Source organism: Protopterus annectens, chromosome 16.part0 (assembly GCF_019279795.1).
Source record: "Protopterus annectens isolate FY-2018-M chromosome 16.part0, PAN1.0, whole genome shotgun sequence".
NCBI classification, from domain to species: Eukaryota; Metazoa; Chordata; order Ceratodontiformes; family Protopteridae; genus Protopterus; species Protopterus annectens.
This window is the reverse complement of record NC_056750.1, coordinates 42,841,163-42,864,134: the sequence shown is the minus strand read 5'-3', so window position 1 is coordinate 42,864,134 and position 22,972 is coordinate 42,841,163. Positions and strand designations below refer to the sequence as shown.

Genomic DNA, 22,972 nt, shown 5'->3' with positions numbered 1-22,972 from the left:
GAGGTATCGGAGATGAACATTTTAGTGGGGGTTCCTCTTTGATAAGTTCTGTTTGAGCAGAAGAATTAGGCAGGGGTGTGCTCTTTCTCCTTTATTTGTGTTATATCTAGAATCACTGGCAAAGAAAATAAGGGACTCAGAAATTCAGAAATTTAAATGATATGGTAATCAAGAAAAGTTGGCTTTATTTGCAGATGATATTATTTTATACTTGATAAAACCAGAAAAGGACATTTTGGTGTTGTGGAACATTCTGAGACTATTTCAAATCTTTTCTGGATACAAAATCAATGAAGATAAAAAAAAAGGCAATGGCTATAAACTAGGTACCTACACATAAATTGGTTCAGCGCTACCTATACTTATGGGGATGTGATAAAATAAAGAATTTAAGTGTATGGATTAACAAATATTTTGTTATGGCAGCTAAGAATATGGGGGGAACAGACTAAACAAAAGATAATACAAAAACTTAGAAATGGGAAGCACTATTTTATGGATGTGGATAGCAAAATATAAGTAGTGAAAATGTTTTTTAATCCCTTTAGTTTTATATGCAGGTCAGGCATATTTTTATCAACCAGAGGAGAAGTTGTGGGTGGCAATTAATAAAGAGCTGAAAGATTTTATCTAGGAGGGCAAGAGGGCAGGAGTCAAGTGGGATAAGTTGATCCTTACAAAAGAACAAGGAGGTTTAGGATTACCTGATTTGGGGGGGTATTTCAGAGCTACATAGTTAAGGATCCTATACATAGCACAAGCAGAAAGATATAATTCCAAGTGGAAAAGGATGATGATGAAATGGGAGAAGCTTAAGAAACAAGTAGAGAGTGGGACTTTTGATGCAAATCCTTAATAACAATAACCATACAGAATACTACATTCATAAAGTAGCAGAAAGAATTCTAAAAACAAAACCAACACAGGAATGGAGAAGGGCGGGGGTCTGTCGATAGGGATGACTGCAATTAGGGAGTACAGAGAATACGCAAGAGTGGGCAAGAATTTACTGGAGAAAGCTGGCAAAGGAACCAAGGTGTTGGGATCAAAATAATTAGAGAAAGGTAATAAAATGGGAAGAGGCTAAACATTTTGGACTCAGGCTACAGACTGCCTTCCCTTATCAACAACTGAGATCACATATTAGGCAAAGAAAAAGTGATAGAGGGATCATAAGTGAAAAAACAGCACTAGTAGAGTTTTCAATATAATCTAGAACAGAAGCAGGGCATATAAAATATTGCATTAAAACTATATGAATCAACCAGAGGATGTTAGGATTGGGAAGAGAAAATGGATAAAGCAATTCACAAAAAACAATGGAAAGATCTTTGCTTGGAAGTGTTTACATAGGTATTCTTATACCCCAAGCAGACTCCAAAGGATGTGGATTGGAAGTGCTGGAGGAGTGATGGGTAGGAAAGAGGTAATTGGGAGCATATTTTTGGCAGTGTAATGATTTTGCAGACATTAAAAATTCCTGGAGAATATTCTGTCAGAAATATTGGGTGAGCAAATTGGTGTAACAAAGGAAAATTTGTTTGAGCTGTAACACAGAAGCTGAGTTGTCCAGACATAGTAAGGCATTGCTGAGTTTAATTCTAGTGGCTGCCAAAAAAGCAATTACTAGAAAATAGAAATCGAAGTCTAAACCAACTGTACTAGAAGTAGTGAATATAGTAACAGAGATAAGAAAACTGGAAGTGGGATCTCCAGAAAAGGGTAGAAGTAAATTACATAGAAAAAATGAGAACTGTGGGAACAATACATGCAAAATAATGTTTCGGAGGAGGAATGAGGTTTAAGGGAAGGCAGGAATTGAATGAGCTGCATAATATTTGACTGATAATGACTGTACAGAAGATTATATGTGACATATAATGCTTGCAACTGAAAATATATCAGTATTGTTTGTTTTCATTTATTTAAGTATGTGACTGCCTAGTCATAAGTGAGAATTCAATAAAGACGTTTCTTGTTTAAAAAAAGCAACAGGACTTTCATGCAATGTAGGAAAAAGGGAACAGATTGCTACACTACATGACTGAGTGACAGTAAAACGGTCCTTAGGACGTTTGTAACATGTATACTTTTAATACATTTCTTGTTTCTTTTTACTCTGAATTACTACTGCTGTGAAGAAATGACTTTTTGTATTTCATCTGATATGCTGAAAGAATATTTGTTAAGCAATACTGGTCCATATGACTAACTCCGTAATTATCCTTAGGAGAAGTTGTGAAGGTTAAGAAATCAAAACTATGTGCAATTCATTTTTTACTCCTTACCCATGTTGTCGACACCTCGGGGTATAATCACATCTACGTATTTCTTTGTCTACAAAAATAAAATGAAAACAAAAATATTGTAAACATAACATTATAAATAACAATAACCCAATAATAACAATCACTGGCTCAAGCAGGTATTTCTCCAAATATAAAATGTGTATTGTGGAGTACACAATCTGAAATGAATAACTTGTCACCAAGAATGCCTGGTAAATACATTTTGTACCAACTATAATATGTACATTACATATCAACACAGTCCTGGCACTCTAGGAGTTTGAAAATAAATTTTTTTAAGCACAGCGAAATGTGGAACCAACAGCTTTATTGCATTAATGCAATTACACCAAAATAGCGTTTTCCTCTTCAATTATACTTCCTCAAATGCAAAACGGATTTACCAAGCTGTGACTTCCTTTTATACAACACACAATACATACAATTATTTATTCAAGCAATTAAAATCAATGCTTTAAAATCATTCCGTTCCTTAAAATGAAATACATTTAAAAAACCTCATGTTGACGAGTATAAACTAATTGATTAACATTTGCACATGTTACGGAATATACAAACCAACAGTGAATGATAAACTAATTGTATTGTATAAAAATCTTACATTATATTAAGAATACGTAAAAATTATAAAAAATTATATATAAATATTATATATATATATATATATATATATATATATATATATATATACATACATGTATAAAATTATATAAAAAATGTATATAGAAATGTATAAAAATATAAACATCCCAACTACACCACTCAATGTTCAAGCTTTAACCTATTATTTTCTATAGCTAAGATTTTTTCTTTACAATTTATTTATAATTTAGCAGCTTTCATCTTTAAAATGGGTATTTAAAATTTAGTTACAAGAAATGAAGAAACCTTAAGGACCTTCTAGAACAAGAAAAGAAGGTTATTAGTCAGAGAAGGAAAAGAACACACAAGTGTGGGTCTTGCCCGCAGTGTCCCTACATTATTAATCAGGACAAGGTGTATATTGTAGACAGAGGGAAGATCATTGAAGCTGACACCTTTGCCAATTGTAATAGTGAGGGGGTTATTTACCTTGCTTTATGTAAAGTATGTGGGGCAATTTATGTGGGCAAGACCACACGTAAATTAAAGAGGAGGGCGTACGAACATATGAATGCTGTAAGGATACAAGATAAGGCATTATATAAACATACACTGGATTGCAAAAATTTCAAGTGGACATGTTTTTGTTTTGGAAAAGACAGTCCCTGACCCTAGGGGTGGTGCATGGGAAACCAGGATAGATGTGAGGGAGCTTTTTTGGCAGTTGGTGTTGGAGGCTAATAAGCACCCAGGAATTAATGAACATCTATCTATAGTACCCATTTTAAAGATGAGAGCTGTTAAATTATAAATAAACTGTAAAGAAAAAAATCTTAGCTACAGAAAATAATAGGTTAAAGCTTGAACACTGAGTGGCATAGTTGGGATGTTTATATTTTTATACATTTCTATATACATTTTTTATATAATTTTTGTACATGTATATATATATATATATATATATATATATATATATATATATTTAATATTTATATATATATTTTCTAAATTTTACATATTATTAATATAATATAAGATTTTTATACAATACAAGTAGTTTATCATTCACTGTTGGTTTGTATATTCCGTAACATGTGCAAATGTTAATCAATTAGTTTATACTTGTCAACATGAGGTTTTTTTAAATGTATTTCATTTTAAGGAACGGAATGATTTTAAAGCATTGATTTTAATTAGTTGAATAAATAATTGTATGTATTGTGTGTTGTATAAAAGGAAGTCACAGCTTGGTAAATCCGTTTTGCATCTGAGAAAGTATAATTGAAGACGAAAACGCTATTGTGGTGTAATTGCGTTAATGCAATAAAGCTGTTAGTTCCACATTTCGCTGTGCTTAAAAAAAATTATTTTCAACCTTCTATAGTGCCAGGACTGTGTTGGTTTCGTTTTATTTGTTACTTTGGGCACTCTTCTCTCTGTTCCATTTTGATGTATATTACATATGCCAATACAGTTAAACAGTTGGCACAGGGGTACAGTATACACAGAATGGATTGAAAACTGCTTGCCACAGCTCTAAAAACTTGAGCACACAGTCTGTGTGGTCTACTTCCCCCACTAGTGGCTGAATAATTGAAGCAAGTGTACTACCTGTCTTTATCTGACCATTACGGTGCTACAGTTTGTACTCGTACATACCACCATGGATCAGTTAGCTGCATTACAGGACTTTGTGCTACAGAATCTCTGCTGTTCTGCTTGCTGTAACAGTGTTGCTGTACAGCTCCTAGGATGCACATGAAAGTAAGTACTGCTAAACAGAAAGGCCAGTACATAAATAAACACATTTACCTGCTTGAAACAGATACTAAAACTGACAGATTATTTTATTTATATAGATTTCTTGATCGGGGTAGATAGCTGATCCATATGGGCCTATTTCTGGGTCAGCTTGGTTATAAAAACACAGTGCAACAACTGCAGTAGAATTTCCAAATAAAATACTTTCATCAAAAATCCCCTATATAACCTTGAAGACCTAAGTGTAGAAATGAATGTGGGAAGGCTTACCACCTGATGAAACATAAGAAACTACAAATAAACAAAAATAACTCTCTAACTGCTCGGTTTTGGCACCTAGCTTCTAAAACTGCTGCACCACACCCTTTGCGTATAATTTGTCTTACAACAATCATACAATTTATCTTTAAAGTCTTTTCCTGTATTCATGTTAATTGTACTACTGTTTGAAGAATTCAGAGCTTCTATGTATAACAGCTGTGGAAAATTAAAGCAGATGAAATGACAGTTTTCTGTACAAAAACAGTTTTATTCATTCAATGGAACTTAAAAGTTGGATCTTCCAAAACAAAATTAATGTCTATAGTCTTCAACAGAAAACAAGTCAGATTACCTTTAGAATACAGCTGTAGTGGCCTTAACTAGCACCCAGTGCCATTTCCGATGTAGCGCCCACCACCTCAGCTCTTAAGTGAATAGCGAATAGAAAAAAAAAAGAAAGTTGCCTTACTATGTAATAAGCCAACTGCACCATTGTACCAATCGGCTTCCTACAGCAAACCCACATCCCCACAGCTCTTCACCAAAGAGCAAAAAAAAAGTCTGATCTGGTAACCGGTGCTCCTGAATTACAGGAGTCCAAGTCCCATTTCTGCACACCACCCCCACCTATCCTTTCTCAGCTGACAGCAAAAAAAAGCTAAAGTTTATGCATAAAGAAAGCTGGGTGCTAAAGAACTTAAGTTATAAAAAGGCCAAAAACATTTTTAAACTATAGCAAGGAGTTGCTACAGTTTATGCCATGCACAGTGTGCTACAACTTTCAGATCTGTATTTAAAAAAAACAAGAACAAACAAAAACCTGTTTTTCATTTAAGCTGCACCAACTGCTTGCTAAGCAGTTGCTGCAGTTTATACTACCACACTTCGGATGCTACAGTGCTCAGATTTGTCTAAAGAAAAAAGAAAAGGAAGAAAACGAAAAAATTTGTAGCAAGCATTTGCTACAGTTTACACCACATACTGAACATTGCATTGCTCACATTTGTCTTCGGGGAAAAAAGAAACAAAAGCCACATCTTTTTTTTCTCTCAACCTCTGGCAAGGTGCTACAGTTTACACCACACAAGGAGCTCTACAGTGCTCAGCTTTGACCACAAATGCAATACTGGCATAAAAAGCTGTTATGCACTGTTACTAGTGTGTGCTCGTGATCAGTCAATCATGCCCCCTAACACTTTGCACCTGGGAGAGTGGCCCCCTTCACCCCACCCTAGCTATACTACTGCTTAATAAAACACAGATGTTGAACACAACTTAAATACAAAGTGCTTGGTCCTGGTCTCCTCCAAACACACAGGTTCCTGGTCTTGCTATTATTCTGCTAAACAAAATACTGTATAAGAGGCTCTCAGTCAGAACTGCACTCACACCCTAAACCAGCACGAGTCTCAGCCCGTGGCCATATAGTAACTCAAATGGTGGCAAACCTGTGGATTATTAGGGTACCTCAATATATGCAAAGAGATGGTCAGATACGTGTCCCAGTCCTACCTAAACTGGTCTGCAAATGCTCTTAGCACGGTTATGAGAGCAGAGCTGAACATCTCCACCAAGCCACGTGTTTGCATACAGTAGACCTGTTATACCCTACAGCACTCCCACAATAAAGTCAGCTGGTCTGACAAAAAGGTAGCCCCTCATTCTGTTAGCATCTCCTTGTGAAAAATTACCCTGCTGAAAATCTCTAGCAAATCACTTGCTACCCTTTTTACCTCTAGAGATGGAGAAAACAGACACGGACATAGAGACCCTAATAGCAGAATCCACGACCACTACGATACCTCTTCCTTGTGCTAACAGTATTTATTGCTGCTCTCTGAAAGTTCCTCAATAACTGACAATGACTTCAAGGCAACTTTAGTTTTATTTCTGCCTTTTTACCCTTTTTCCAGTACTTACACATCATGCAGTACCCTTTTATGTCTTCAGCAATGCCTGGCCAATAAAAATATTTGCATAAGCCTCCTTCTTGTAAGCTTTATGTCCAAATGGTCTGAAAAAGGAACAACACGGGCTCTGTCCAGAACTGCCCTGTGGTAGGTCCTTGGGCCTAGCAGCTGCTATATCAACTCTCCTCTCTCTCTAGCACTTTCTCAGATGTCCACAGTCTGTACAGACCCACCCTCTGCCATTAAAGGCCCATGGCTCCCTCCTCAAGTTTTGCAAAGTGAGGTCCAATAGCTGCACCTGACATAGCTCTTTGTAACTCACCTTAGGTCTTCTTCCAAAGAAAGTCAAGTTCTTTTTGACAACTGTCTTGTATTTAGATTTACTACTAACAAGCATTTCTTCAATGTAGTAACACTTCTACAGGAAGCCCAGTACTTTTTATGAGAGCTGTGACTCCAGGGGTACTGCCACCACCTAATTCTTTATATGAAACGACCACATTACCAGACTCTAACAGAGGTGAAGAGTCTGACAGTCTCAATGCTTCTACCTTTTCATGTGATTACCTCTGTGCTTGGCTCTGTGTGCACATGCACAGGTTACTGTGTTACAAACCCCTTTCCTATTAGAACATCTGTTCGGATATCAAACACTATCACTTGCTAGTCTCCCTGTTCAGATTTCAAATCCAGCTAAACCCTGGTCAATGGCACCTGAAAAGACCCTCATTCTGTGGCCAAGCCAGTGCATCTGAGAAGGAACTCTCTCTCTCCAACAACTGTAGACTTAATAGTTATACTTGCAGCATCCATCTTAGTAATAGTTTCTATATCATGTCAGTCGCCCTTGCTAGACAGAGCTCCAGGAAGTAAATAGCGTGGGAAGAAATAGCCAGGGAATTGTTATGGCTAGGCTTGTATAGGCTCTAGGGCCGATAGCCTAGTACCAACCTATGAACCTATATCCTTGCCTGGATAGGGTACAGGACCTTGTGGATATCTAGAAGTGTAACTTAAAGACAGCTTACCATTGCTGTGTTGCTATTTCTGTGTGAGAACTACAGCTATGTAAGGGGGGGGGGCTAATAAAAGTTGCAACACACTAAAGACCAACATCCATATTCCTGCCACTGATCCCGTGCTATGTGATCCACTGTCTTAAAGAAACATGTTTCCAGGGCAATAGATGAGGCCTATACATAACAAAATGTTTGCCCTTGTGCCTGTGTAACCTGCTATGGATGTTTAGATTTACCTCATCAGTTCCATTATACCCATGAGTGGGTCTGTGTACCCCCCTTAATGGAGCTGTACTCTACTGCCTATACAGATACCATTTCATCAGCAGTATTACATTCCAAATCTCCTAACCAGATTCCCATGTCCTCAGGTAAAATACTGAGTGCATGCTCCTTTATCGTACAGTCCCAAGCATTTCAAATACACTAACTTGTAATGGATTCACCCATCTATGAAAGTATGTGCTTATTTCTGCAATATAATCACTCACACTGTGTCATCTATGTGGCTTCAGTGAGCTTTGATTTTTTTCTGTACGATTCAGGACTCCATTTAAACATTCATATAAACAGTGTTGAATTTCATCATAATTCAGACAGTCCACATCTGACATTATGGACAGAATGAATTGCCTTATGTTTGAGCGTAAGAGTTGAAAAAAACTCACCCATTACCCTTAGCTATTTTAGTTCAGATTACAAACACTTTTGAATCCCTGAATAAAGATAACAAAGTCATCCCTCTCCTTATGCTGAGGCCATACTGCATTCTCTCCCTGAGCTTTAGAAACAACTGTAATGTGGGAGCCTTACTACAGACCCCAGGAGTTACAAGCCCATCAGCCTAACTAGCCTAATCTGCAAGGCCATGGAACATTTCATATCTGATTTCTCAAACTGTGACATTAAAATCCAGAACAACTGGACCCACAGCAGTTTGGTCAGATCATGTCTACTCAGCCTGGTAAACTTCTTTAGAAAAGGTTACAGAGGCACTGGACTGTAGCCACTCAGTCCACAAAGCATATCTAAATCTGATGAGCGCTTTCAACACTGTACCCCATGCTAGCAATGTAACAAACAACTAAAATAACTAAATGGTTGATTCTTGCGGGGTAAGATCAACTGGAAACTGGTTCAAGGAGAGAACTCACATAATTAAGACTACTTAATTAAGTAAAAAAATAAAGGTACTTTTCCGTTATCGGGGCAACACTTTTAATGTCATTACAACAGAGTTGTGGCAAGATGCACATACAAAAGGTATAATGGCGTGGATGCCTGTTGTCCATTACCCTGGTTAACTGCCTAATAATATTTTTATAAAATGAGAAAGCTGATAGAATAATACAAGTTATATGTTGTATTTTTGGCCATTTGCCCCCCTCCCCCCAATTATTTTAGGCTTTGTTCAGATTTCTTGCACAAACAGGCTGAGAGGCATGGTTCCTAACTTGACTTGCATTTTGTCATCAGCCCAGTAAAATTGTTTGTTAAATGGGCGAGGATCATAATACATAATATTTTTTCCTGGTTTTTATTGCTCTGAAAAAGCAGCGTGGTACAGACCCCATTTATTCACTTCCTCTGTCTTTAGAAGAATGTTTCATTTTTCTGGTACATGGTTAAGGATTACTCAGAATGTGCGTGGATGCAAAATCACGTCGTTTTCATCAGTTTGTGGTATACTAGCCAGTATTAATATGAGTTGCTAATGTCAATCATTACAATTCCGTGGTGGTTCTTGTTCAGGAAATAAATGCCGATTATCTGCTGCTTGATGTGTTATAGTGAATTAAACACTTGTAATGTGGAGGCAGCCACACACAATACTGTCACAGCTGCTTTTGGTAACTAAGCAGCTGTATGGTCGAGCTCTACAAGTCGAGGATTGCAGTCAAGTGAGGGGGGAGAGGGGGCTTCTGTAAGTAATGATTTTTGCACAGACCGGTGAAAGCATTGAAACGCCCCCTTTTGTACACCCCGTATAGCTGCTCTTCCTGGTGGGGTTTTGTCTTTATAGCAGCAGGACTACATTTTGTTTTTCTTTAAATGTTTGGCTCCCTTTTATTATAAAGAACTGTATTCGATATCGTGGACAGGGTTTTGAGGCATAGCAAGCATTTGAAATGTTGACGCTATAGAAACCAGGGTAACAGACAACAGGCATCCATGCCATTATACCTTTTCTATGTGTATCTCGCCACAACTCCTATAAAATAATGTTCTAATGGCGTTTGAAATGTTGCCCCGATAACGGAAAAGTACCAAAATAAAATAACCAATGGAGTACCACAGTGAGAGTACTAGGACCCCTCCTTTTTGGTACATACTTTTATGACCTCTATGCCTTGAACCCTGACCTTTGGCTAACCAAATCTGCCAATGACTGCAAGCGGGGTGTCACTGTCCACTCCCTCACTGATGCAGAAGAGCTTCAGCAAGAACAAATCAGAGGTTTACAGAAAAGGAGCTCAAACTAAAGGCAAAGAAGGGCAATACTGTGGCAAACAGCTCTGAGCAGACAGCACACAGCTGCAGCTACCAATAAAATACACAAGTTACTAAGCTACTAAGTAAAACATCAGCCACAAGAATTCAAAGTTAGATAATAAAATTATGAATCTGAAATAACTTAAAGCATTTTCTTTTCAAATAAATATGCAAACAGTACATAACCTGCACAAGAAACTGAATAAAACATAGCATACAATATTCAGGAAATACATATTTAACCTCAAATATTTTGGGTTCTTATTGCCTGTGGCTTTTAAGGCCAAAATAAGATATTCAGAGACCAGACAAACAGTATGATACAATTTGAGCTCCAACTCTAAATGTATAACCCCAGCAGAGAGAGACTGCAGTAACTTCAATAACCATGTAGCCAACTCATACTACCTCTGAACTAACTGTAAGTCTTTTCATTTATAGGTCCCAAAATGTGTTCCTCTGGTTTTGGTTTGAATTTTAGAACATGCCTTCTTCTTTCACAGGTACACACATCGGAGGTGAGGGGGTTCCCCAGCATGTAACTATCCATATAATGCATCATCATGTGACATAGCTCACCATCAGACTGCAATGCAGAGGTGTGCACAGTCAAAAATTAATACTGGGATTATTTTTAAAGCTCACTACATTTCCACACATTTCTTTAAATATTACACTGCTACAGTTTTCTTAATCCAGTACTGCTCAAGTTTCATTTTCATGCTTTTTTTTGGACAAAAGGCAACACTCTCCCAGGCCATTACAGTTCTCATTACAGTATTCAACTATTTCTTAAGTTTCTATTAATCTACACTATTCGAAGCCTAACACCATCCCACGCTATCACTGGATGTGCTATGAAATGGGATTATCAACCCATCAGCAACGTGGCCGATGGTTCATTAAGCTATTTGCCCTAGGGCTTATATAAGCCTAGCCAAAAATGTACCCTGGCTTTCGCCACCCAAGAAAATTATTTTCCTGTGCCCCTGTTGAGCAGAGCCACAGAAGTGATCCCCGGGGTTCCCTTACTTCCAAATGTCCAAACACATTCATACTGCTTCACATCAGATCTGTTAGAATTTCTTTGAATATTATATTGAACTGTTCAAAAACTGTGACAGTCAAGAAACCTATAGCTTTTCTTTCATCAAATACTTCAGATGCTCTGATCACATGGTCAACATCAAAAGCACCCATAATAAAAATGCTTCAACTACTGACTCATAAGTTGTATCCTTTACCCTTGCATCATCTCTTACCTTTGTATTAGATGACAGCTCCAGTCCACTGGAATAGAGGGATAAAATCCCTGAATACAACACAGGCAACTCAAGTTTGACAAGCAGTTAGGGTGAGTGTGTGTGTGTGTGTGTGTGTGTGTGTGTGTGTGTGTGTGTGTGTGTGTGTGTGTGTATGTGTGTGTGTGTGTGTGTGTAAATGCGAATGAAGTGTCAGAACCTGCCTGCTTTCCCTCAAAGTGAAGGTGGGGACTTCATGCTCAGGCACATGCTCTTCAGTAGAACTATGGATGTAGACGAGTCACGTCTGTAAGACAGTCAGGGCTTTGGCTGTGTCATATATAGTGGCATGGATAATATACACCAAGCCATTTCAGGACATCTCCAGTACAGATGGGGACAGGGCATTCCACAAGAAATCTAATCCCTACTGAACAGACAGCAGATCCTTCTCCCACGCTGACCAGCTCTCACCCCATGAATTAATCGGTCATAGATCTCTCACTTCATGGAAAAAACAGGCTCCTAAGGTGGCCAGGAAGAATGAGTTGTATGGTTAGTGGATGGATCCGTTGCAATACTTGACCTATAGATTATCACCAGCTTCCAGAGTTCATTACATTAAACTTGCAATTCTAAAAATCTTAATTTTAGCAATAATTTTAAAATTTCATCTGGATTCCCTGCAGTTTATCAAAGGTACATATACCTAAAGAGTTGCAGGGCTGGATATTTTGCCAAATGTTCTGTTGAATGTCTGTGTTGCAAAGTGTCTGTTTTGTCAAAAGAGGTAAGTGGGGTCATGGCAGGGATGCAAGTGTGTGGTTGTGTACATGCACGTAGGTTAGACTGAGAGTTAGGTAAGAGGATAGATTCAGCTTGTGTGACTGTTTGCAAGTTAGGGTTAGTGTTAGGTAAAGGGATAGATGCAGTGCTTTGTGTGTGTGTGTGTGTGTGTGTGTGTGTGTGTGTGTGTGTGTGTGTGTGTGTGCGCGTGTTTGCGCGTGTGTCCAAGGCCAAGATGTCTTATGTAGTGGTAGTGTTATGGAAAGGGTTTTTCTAAAGTAAGGTGCAGGGTTAGAGACAAGGTTAGCAGGCATAATAATGCCTTACTTTACAAAAACATTTACTGTAACACTACCATAATTTAGATAAACTAGGACATAGTGTTACTGAAGGATTTGTGGGTAAAGACTGCAAAAGGATTTTCCTTTTGTGATCTTTTGTAGTTCCAGTGTTTACTGTTTACAGTAATCTGAACATTTATATTGTTTTTATTGATATTTTGTATTTGATATATAGATATTTCAAACATTCATACTACAATCACATTAATTAAGTGATTGATACAAACATAATTACAAAGTCTCAAATTAACAAAAAAAAAGAAAAAGCCTGGAAACAGAAACAGTTTCCTTTAGTGATACATCAATTAAATCCCAACACACATTCAGATATAATTTTTCTGAACAGTGGTAACATCAGGGAAATGTTTTTTTTTTTCCTAAGGTAAAGTACAGTGTTAGAATTAGAGCGGATTAATAAAATTCTATGGTTCATAGGTTCATAGGTTCATAGGTTCATACTAGGCTATCTGCCCGAGGGCATTTACAAGCCTAGCCCATCGTTTTGTGGCTTAGGCCACCCCTTTAGTATGGGGAACTATACCCATTATTTTTCTGTGCCTCTGTCGAGCAGTGACACTGAGGTAATCCCTGGGGTATATCTGCGATCTCCCATCCATTGGTCAAGATTTCTCTTGAACAAGGCCAGCGAGGTGCTCTGCCTCACATGTACCGGGATTTTGTTCCACAGCATAGGAGTCTTTGGGTGATGAATCTATCCCTCCAGCACGTCCTATTAATAGCCGTGTCAAGGTTTAAGTCTCCGCCCTTGTGGCTCTGATGGATCTAGATTTTTGAGGTGAAGCATATTCATCAAATCTGGGTTTGACATGGCCTTGTATGTTAGGCAAAGGTCACCTCTGAGCAAGCGGTGGCGACTGAATAGAGCTGGAGTTCTTTCAGTCGGGCAGCATAGGACAGATTTTTGAGACCCTTTATCCTTTTGGTGAGGAACTTTTGTGGCCTCTCCAGCTGCTGCAAGTGTCGGGTCAGATACATTCGAATGGGGCATTGTACTCAATCATTGGTCTGATGAGTGATGAGTAAAGGGAGACTATGACCTCCCTTGATCTAGATGAGAATCCCTTCATGATAAGGTGGGCAATGTAGAAGGTCTTCCTAACTACTTTAGCTACATGGGTGTCGAATGACAGACTACTATCAACCTGGGTCCCCAGGTCCCTGATAACTTCTTCTGTGCTCAGTGGATTGCCACCTATTTGGTAGCTAGGGGTAACCTTGTTTTTCCCGAAGGGTATGACTATGCATTTTTGGCATTTAACTTTAGGCCGTGGCTCTGGCACCAGTTATCCGTTTCTGTGAGACCCTTCTGAAGGATATCTGTGTCAGATGTGTTTTCTACTATGGCCCAGTTTGCAGTCATCTGCAAACTTTGTCAGCTCATAACCCTCCTGTGTTTGCTTGTACTTGAAAAGTAGATGCCAAACAAGAGTGGGCCCAGGACTGAGCCCTGTGGGACACCACTTGTGACAGGCTTTGAGTCTGACATGGCGCCAGCAGCTCTGACCCTGTGGGTTCTGTCCCTCAGCCAGTTTGCAACCCATCTTGTGATGTATGGGTTGACATTTAAGCTGATGAGTTTTTCAATGATACCCGAATGGGGTATTGTATCGAAGGCCTTAGCCAGATCGAGGTAGGCTGTATGGACTGCCTTTCCCTCATCAATGGCTTTGGTGACTGTTTCGAAAAAGTCAACCAAGTTTAAAAGGCATGATCTGCCTTTGACAAAGCCAAACTGGGTTGGATCCAAAGTCTGCAAATTCCCTATGTCTTTATTTATGAGGTCCATTATGATCCTCTCCATGGCTTTGCAGATCAGGCTTGTCAAGCTAATGGGCCGGTAATTTCCAGGGTCGGTGGAGGCACCGCCTTTGTGAAGTGGTACCACAGTTGCAGTGCGCCACTCCTGGAGTGCGTATCCAGAGGTAAGACTTTGATTAAACAGCTGTCCTAGCTGTGGGTTTAATTCCTCATTGAGTTCATGGAGCACACAGCCGGGGACACCATCAGGTCCCATGGATGCTGTGTTTTTGCTTTGGAGAGCAGTTCTCACTTGGGCTGGAGATGTTTGGGGGCTGCAATCGTTTGGTATAGATATCTCTCCTTTTGGGGAGGGGAGAGGTTTGCACTGAACCTGTCAGCCAGTATGTTGGCAATGTCTGTAGGATCAGTAATCTTCACATCATTTTGAACTAGCTCTGAGCATATCTGGGAGTTTCCTCCCAGGTTTCTAACATAGCTAAAGAAGGCCTTATGATTGTCTTTTGAGTCTTTAGCTATTTTTCTCTCGAAATTTGCTTTGGATGATTTTATGAGAGCTCTTAGTTTTTACTTATAGTGATCAAGGGTGTCTTACCTTTTAAGGATTTTGCTCTATCTTGTAGTAGCTTCCTCCTTTTGTTGTAGAGTTTGTTTATGGCTGGGGTCCACCAGACTGGATGCTTGCCTTTGGTACAAAGAGTCTTTGTTTTGCTTGGGATTGCCTTATCCATGCAGTCCTGCAGGTGCTGGTAGAAGGCATTTGTAAGTGATTCAGCGGCTTGAGTACTGTTTTCCGCCGCTCGGGGCCTTAAAGGAGACCACACTAGTCTTTAGAAGTGTGAAGTCGGCTTTTGAGAAGTTCTTTACTGTGGTCTTTTTATTTCAGGTGGGGGTGGGATGAGGACCTCCAGCGAGATTAGTTTGTGGTCTGATCTCACCAGTGAGGGGTACACCTCCGGTGTTGAACATTGTGCTCCCATGTTCGTGATGATGAGATCAAGTATGTTATCTCCTCTTGTGGGGATGGTGACTAGTTGTTCCATGGCATTTGAGTTTATGAATTCCAGGAACTTTTGGGCTAGGGTGTTTGGGCTTGAGTAGTGTTCCCAGTCTATATTAGGGTAATTGAAGTCACCTAGTATGATGGTGTTTGGTGATACATTTATCCCCTCTAGTGTTTTCAGGAAGGCCATGTGAGGTTCCTGAGTTTGTGAGGGTGGCCTGTAACATGCTACAATTTGCAGAGCAGTCTTGCCTATGGTTAATTGCACCTGGATGGTCTCCGATGCATCGTGCGTTGCCACCAGTCTTGAGGTGTGGGTGTCCTTGATGAATATGGATACCCCCTCCTTTCTTGGTATTGTCCAGATTTTGGGGCGGAACGCATGATATGAGGTAAAACCTGATAGCGGGGTGCTCTCAGGAGCCTTGAACCAGGTTTCTGTCACAGCACAGACATCGATGTTCTCCATACTGAGAAGGGCCTCGAGTGCGTGCATTTTGAGATTTAGACTTCTGGCATTGAGCAGCATTACCCTTAGTTTTTTTCCTTTTTTGTGTTCTAGGGTGGTAGGTTTAGAATTTGAGCCTTGCCTAAAAAAGGCACTATGGGGGTGGCAAGAGCCTTTGCCAATATCCGGAATCCCAGGGGTGACAGGTGCAAGCCGTCCCTTGCGAAGCAGCATGGCTTGTCCAGCATGTCATCCCAGGCAGACAGACACTGGATCCCCTTTGAATGACACCAGTGTTTAAGCCAATTGTTAAAGCTGATCATCTTATCTCTGTATTGTGGCATCTCTGTATGGAGGCATCTCTGTATGGAGGGAGGTGAAGCTGTATATATATATATATATATATATATATATATATAGAGAGAGAGTGGCATCTCTGTATGGAGGGAGGTGAAGCTGTATATATATATATATATATATATATATATATATATATATATATATATATATATATATATATATATATATATAGAGAGAGAGAGAGAGAAAAAGCGCTATATGTATGCATATGTGAGTATGTATGTGTATGTATGTATGTATTTTGTATGCATTCCTGATGCCATCTAGTGGATATCTGTATGATTGCATATCAGAAATAAGCACAGTAAAATACTTGTTAAATACACAGCCTACATGTAAACAAAAATGAAACAATGCTTCTTAAGCCATAAGTAAGATACGACTACAGCAGATAGGAAATATAAAAATTGTGCACACAATACTACTACTGCAAATCATTTTCTTAATTATATCAGTATGTGGAGATGCTACCAGCAGAGATATTTCATATCTTTTAAATTATGCTAAAAATACAGGTTTTGGGATTGCATTTATTTTTTGATCAGATATCTTATTGTGCATTTTCTGGATACAAATAAAACTAGGTTTCTGCACAGGACTATGTCCATGTCACACACGTTCTACAAATAGGTTCATAGGTAGGTACTAGGCTATTGGCCCTAGGGCCTATATAAGCCTAGCCAAAAAGGTACCCTGGCTTTCACCACCCAAGAATATTATTTTCCTGTGCCCCTGTCGTGCAGAGTCAAGGAGGTGACGTCATATAAGCTGGACAGTTGTCGCATACAATGGACATATGACTAATGTATTAGGAGAAGAAAGAGGAAATATTTCACTGACATTACATGCAGGAAATCCGCCAGTGCTTTACTCAGACACACTACAAACTCCAATGTAGTTTTTAACTTTATAGGAACAGACAAATGGACTAATATAGCACACTTGATCACTAACTTTACATGATCAGTTAGACTAAAAGGATCGTATGTGGTTTATGAGTATAGGGGCACAGCTTTCCCATGGTTCAAATGACTACTACTGTTGGTTTCATTTTAACATAATTATGCATTTTTAGACATATTACTATGTGGTCTGACTTGATATGGTAATCCATCTACTGTCATCTCATTTTAACACAAGTATGAAAATATCATTATTATATGGTTTAAACTAACACAGTAATCATTTTTATAATCAATCTTCCTATTTAGAGGACAAGAAACACTGTTCTTTTTGATAGACATGCAGACTATTATTTTAGTGTGCTTGTTTATTTCTGATATGCAACCATACACATATCCACCAGGTGGCACCATGAATATATAAATGTCAGTGATCTTCTTTCGGCTTTCCCCATTAGGGGTCGCCACGGTGGATCACCTATCTAATCATGATTGGCAGTGGAGTTTTACAGTGTCTAGTTGCCAGCCCAGTGCTCAACATGTCAATGATGCCAGTCATTAATTCCCACTGAAACGGACTGCGTTTTAAATGTATGATCTATACATAATTAATATCTGGATATTCTCTGATCTACAGCTGGAATAAGCAGTGTTTTTTTCATTATGGACTGTGTACTGGCAAATGCATGGTTATGGGGTCATGTTATTTGAATTTGGTTCCCCTTTGAATAGTCGAAGTTACAAAACGTCGACTCACAAAACAGAGAAATGACACCATCAAAAACTCATAACAGCGAACTCCTCCTCCAGGAAACTAACCACTTAGCCACCACTGACAAACCTTGCCCTTTCCTCCACCATAGTGCGATCTCGGAGTTATTACATTTAGGTAGAGGTGTGTGTGTGTGGGTGGGCAAAACCCCCACTCCAGAAGGTTTTACTTATGTATAATTTTATTTTTTACACTACGGAGTTTTGGAATTAAAACTCCATAATATAAAAAATAAAATTATATGGAAATAAAACCTTCTGGAGTAGGGGGCTATGTCCCCACGCCCCCCCTACATAAATATAACAACTCTGAGATCGCACTACGGTAGACGAAAGGGCAAGGTTTATCACTGGTGGCCAAGTGGTTAGTTTCCCAGAGATGAATTTCGCCTTTCCGGGAGTACGCTGTTATGAGTTTTTGATGATGTCATCTTGCTGTTCTGCAAGATGAAATTCAGGTAATTCGGGGAATCTTAAATTTATATCACATTTTATGGGAGTATTTAAACACCTAATGGGTGTGCTTTTTTCATATCTAATGACAAAACATATTCAATTGGCAAAACGAGTTTTGTTTTGTATCACTGACTTTTTGCATGTAGACTTAGAAAGAATTATCAGTCACCTTTGCTGCCTTTTTTTAGTTCCTTCGATACATGAAGAGTGTGATGATCCACTACTGGACCAGTAATCATGGAGCTTCAATCCTCACCACTAGCCACAGTGGGAGACGTACACTGACAGGATAACAGGTACACAAACAGTATTTCCAGATGCAGCTCTCTGCATCAGGTACAATTTCCCTTAAGAACACACACAGACAACGGTCAGTCTGGGCCTGGTTTCTCCCTCTTTCTCCAGACCCCCAATAAGACTCCCCACTGGCACAGCTGTAGAGTTGAGATCTCAGCTGAGTAGCCAAGCCAAGACCTCCAGCACCCACTCTGTCCAACCAGTGCTTCGTGTCCCTGCCCAAGTAGGTGACACACACACTCTTTTGAGGTTTGATTTACACACACACACACACACACACACACATACCTGGTAACAGCTGGCACAGGTTTACTAGCTATGCCTCCTTTAGCCCAGACTATAAGGTAGTTATTACTGCCACCAGCCAACTCCTCATAAGCTACTTTAAGGCCCTTAACAAAGGGTATCCAGTCTAAATGTGTAATATTAATATTAATACAAATGGTAGTTTAACTAAGAGCAAAGCTATTAGGAGTGGCCCACACAGTGTCACCAAATAAATATGCAAGTACTCTCAAAACTTAAATATTTCTAGACAGCTCAGCCACAATGAAAGGTTTAAATATATTTAATAATAAATAATAAAAGAACAAGAAAATACTCAGTATATAACCACAGTGACATTAGAGTTCAAAATCACACAAAATATTTAAAACAACATTGCAGGACAGTCTCAAATAAATAAGAAAAATATCTAAACTAAGCTTTGCTATATTCCTGGCTGCATCTAAGACAGCTGCTATACCCTAGAAACTTACTTAAAGAGCAAGACAAATGTGTGGTGAATGGTTCTTGTCAGGTCCAAGACAGAATACAGAATGCACTCTCTCTCTCTCACAGAGTTCTCAAATTAATATCTCAAATATTACTGCTGGGAGAGCTTGAAGAATGACATAATTTCTTGTCATCTGACTATCACAGGTGAAACTCCCACTGCTGGATGCTGGCAGTATTTAGCATCTACCTGTGAAAACAAATTGACCTCAGATCTTTGGCAGATGTTGGAGGTCATAAAACATTTGCATTCCTTCATACTTTCAGAGGTAGCAATTAGTTCACTCCAAAGACAATACAGAAAGCTTCTCAGCACAAACATTATGTTTCCGGCCTGGCATATAAAGTAATTTAATTTCAGCTATTTTTCTGAAGTTAACCTCCTGTATTCCAATTTCCACTGTTAAACTATATACATTTAAACAGAATAGTGCATGCACATTTCTATTCTATTCCAGTAGGACACACTGTGGTTACATTTTAAGCACAAGCACTTTATAAAATACCTTTGTAACACATATCTGCAAAGACCAGTTTGATATACACATGACATACAGTTCTAATACATCTGTAACACAAGCATCTTATATAGATCATGTTGATATTCACAAATGACATATAATTATTTACAAAATTCCAGATACATGGGAATACATTACCACATACCCTGACTTGAGAGCCATTTGCGTTGGCATTGCTGACCTCACTGTGGTGCTGCATTGTCATATCATATGCCTGCAACACTTGGCTCCACCTTAGTAACTTGGCATTTTGCTGGCTGGCTCAATGTAGCCAAGTTAAGGGATTATACCCTCCATACAGATCAGGCTGAAGTTTCTGCAGTGCCCACACTATGGTTAGACATTGCTTTTCTACAGCTGCATAGCATTCCTCCCTGGGTTGGAGCCTACAGTTGAGATATACTACTGGGTGCTTTTCTCCCCCTGAGGAAACCTGGCTGAGTACAGCCTCCACCCCATGGTTTAAAGCATCCACCTACACAACAAATTATTTGCTGTAATCCGGACTAGCTAACAGAGGGGGTCCTCCAAAAATTCCTTTAAGCTACTGGAATACCTGCTCACATGCTCGGGGTCCACACTACATTATCTGGCCTGGTTTTCCATATCAGGTCTTTGAGGGGAGCAGCTACATTTCTATAATGGGGACAAACTTTCTGTAATACCCTCCTGTCCCTAAGAATTACCTCACCTGCTTTTTCATAACAGGGGCAGGCCATGCCTGAATTGCTTCCATTCTGGCAGGTTCTGGCCTGATCTTACCACTCCCCACTCTGTCCCAGGAAAGATGGCCTCTGCCATGCCCACCTGACACTTACTGGGCTTAATGGTCAACCCTGCCCTCTACCCAGCACCTCCCTGACATGCTGAAGCTGCTCTTGCCAGGAATGGCTGGAGATGGCAATATCATCCAGGTAAACAAGGGCAAAATCTCCTGCTCCTGCTAGGATAAGATCTATCAACCTCTGGAAAGTTGCTGGGGCATTTTTCATCCCATCTTCATGAACTCATACAAGCTGAAAGGAATCGCAAAGGTGTTGGGAGTCAAGGCCACCTACCAGTAACCCTTGGTAAGATGAATAGTGGGAAGATACTTAGCCCCACCCAACTGCTCTAGGGGTTCATCTGTCCTAGGCATGGGGTAAACATCTGACTCTGTGTGACTAATTTCCAATGCATGCCTCACAACGGTTAGGTCAGGGGATGTGTCTCTTTTAGCAATGGCCTCTTTCCCATTCACTAAGATAAGATATAACCTATTGTGGTAGACTGGTACCCTTGTTGTCTGAAGACAACTTACTGCTTTCATTTTATCATTCTCACTTACTGGATCTCCCATCTTTTGTTCCCCACCTTGCCTCCGTGGACATCTATATGCTACATGGCCCCACTGGTTGCATTTAAAACATTTAACCCTTGGTCCTGGACGTCTACCTGGACTAGTGGCTTCCCCTGTTACTGGCAGACTCTGTTGAGGCAGTTTGGGCTGCCCACCATAGGTTCCCTTAGACCCATGAGCATCACTGGGTATCCGTTTCCTGGGCAGTGATGCCCTGCTTGCTAGGTATAGATCTCCCTTGTTCTCCAACTCATCTGCAGTATTGCATTCTCTATCAGCTAACCAGAGTCTCATGTCCTCAGGCAAAGTGCTAAGGGCTTTTGCCCATACCAAAAGGTCTGCCAGCCCTTCAAAAGTGGTGACCTGACATCCACTCACCCACCTATGAAAATAAGTGCTTAATTCTGCAATATATTCACACACACTTTCATCTGCCTTGTGTCTATGCTCACAAAACCTTTTCCTATAAGCGTCAAGTGTTAACCTAAAGTATTCTAAATGACAATTTTTTACTGTATTATAATTTAAGCAATCAGTATCAGACAATTTACAAATAACAGTTAAAGCTTTACCATGAAGTAAGGGGGTCAGGAACCATACCCAGAGCCCTTGGTCAACATTATACTGTTTACATAACCTCTCAAATATATGAATGAAACTATCAAAAGTATCCCCCTCTGTAAATTGGGAAGAAATTTACTGACCTTTGTTACTTGTGGGGTTCGGTTACTCCCTTCCCCATTACCTCCATGACTCTGGTGAAGAGTCAGCATCTCCTTTTCATGTTGCCTCTGCCTCTCATTCACCTCAGCCTCCAGACATCATAGTTTCTCATTTTCCTCAGCCTCCAGACATCATAGTTTCTCATTTTCCTCAGCCTCCAGACATCATAGTTTCTCATTTTCCTCAGCCTCCAGACATCATAGTTTCTCATTTTCCTCAGCCTCCAGACATCATAGTTTCTCATTTTCCTCAGCCTCCAGACATCATAGTTTCTCATTTTCCTCAGCCTCCAGACATCTCAGTTTCTCATTTTCCTCAGCCTCCAGACATCTCAGTTTCTCATTTTCCTCAGCCTCCAGACATCTCAGTCTCTCTGCTGCTTCTATTTCCAAACATTGGCCTCCAGCTCAAGTTTCTTTAACTCCAGACGGACTTTTAAGTCCTCTGTGGAGAGGTTGAACTGTCCATTTTCTGAGAGTTGTACATCTCCAAGGCCAGCCTGCTTGTCCTCCTAGTTGCTATTCTCTGATGCAGATGTGACTAAAACTGCAATCATGTCTGCTTTAGTCAGGTTGGCATGCACCAGTCCTTTAGCCTGGCACATTTCAGCCAACAGGTTCCATGTCAGCTTGCCATATTCCTCTGCTGACATGCTTGCCTGCTCTCCCTAACTAAGCTAAAAAAATAATAATAAAACAACTGTGATATGAAACTGAATGTTCCCTGTATGGCTGATTAAGAGTACAAACATCTTCCTTAGTGACCACTGTTTAAATAAAGCAACTGTGATATGAAACCCTGAATGTTCACTGTACGGCTGATTGAGACTACAAACACATTCCTTAGTGACTACTGTTTACAGGCTACAGGAATTCAATATCCACACCAGTACAAGA

The 22,972-nt window shown here is 39.6% G+C and overlaps 1 protein-coding gene across 1 annotated transcript in view; it reads right to left on the bottom strand.

Annotated features, from left to right (window-relative positions):
• UCK1 (uridine-cytidine kinase 1) overlaps positions 1-22,972 on the bottom strand; it is a 1,125,034-nt gene that overhangs the window by 138,889 nt on the left and 963,173 nt on the right. The window contains exon 6 of the mRNA XM_044058256.1: positions 2,289-2,337. Within this exon, the coding sequence (XP_043914191.1) occupies positions 2,289-2,337 (49 nt within the window). The remainder of the gene's footprint in view (positions 1-2,288; positions 2,338-22,972) is intronic.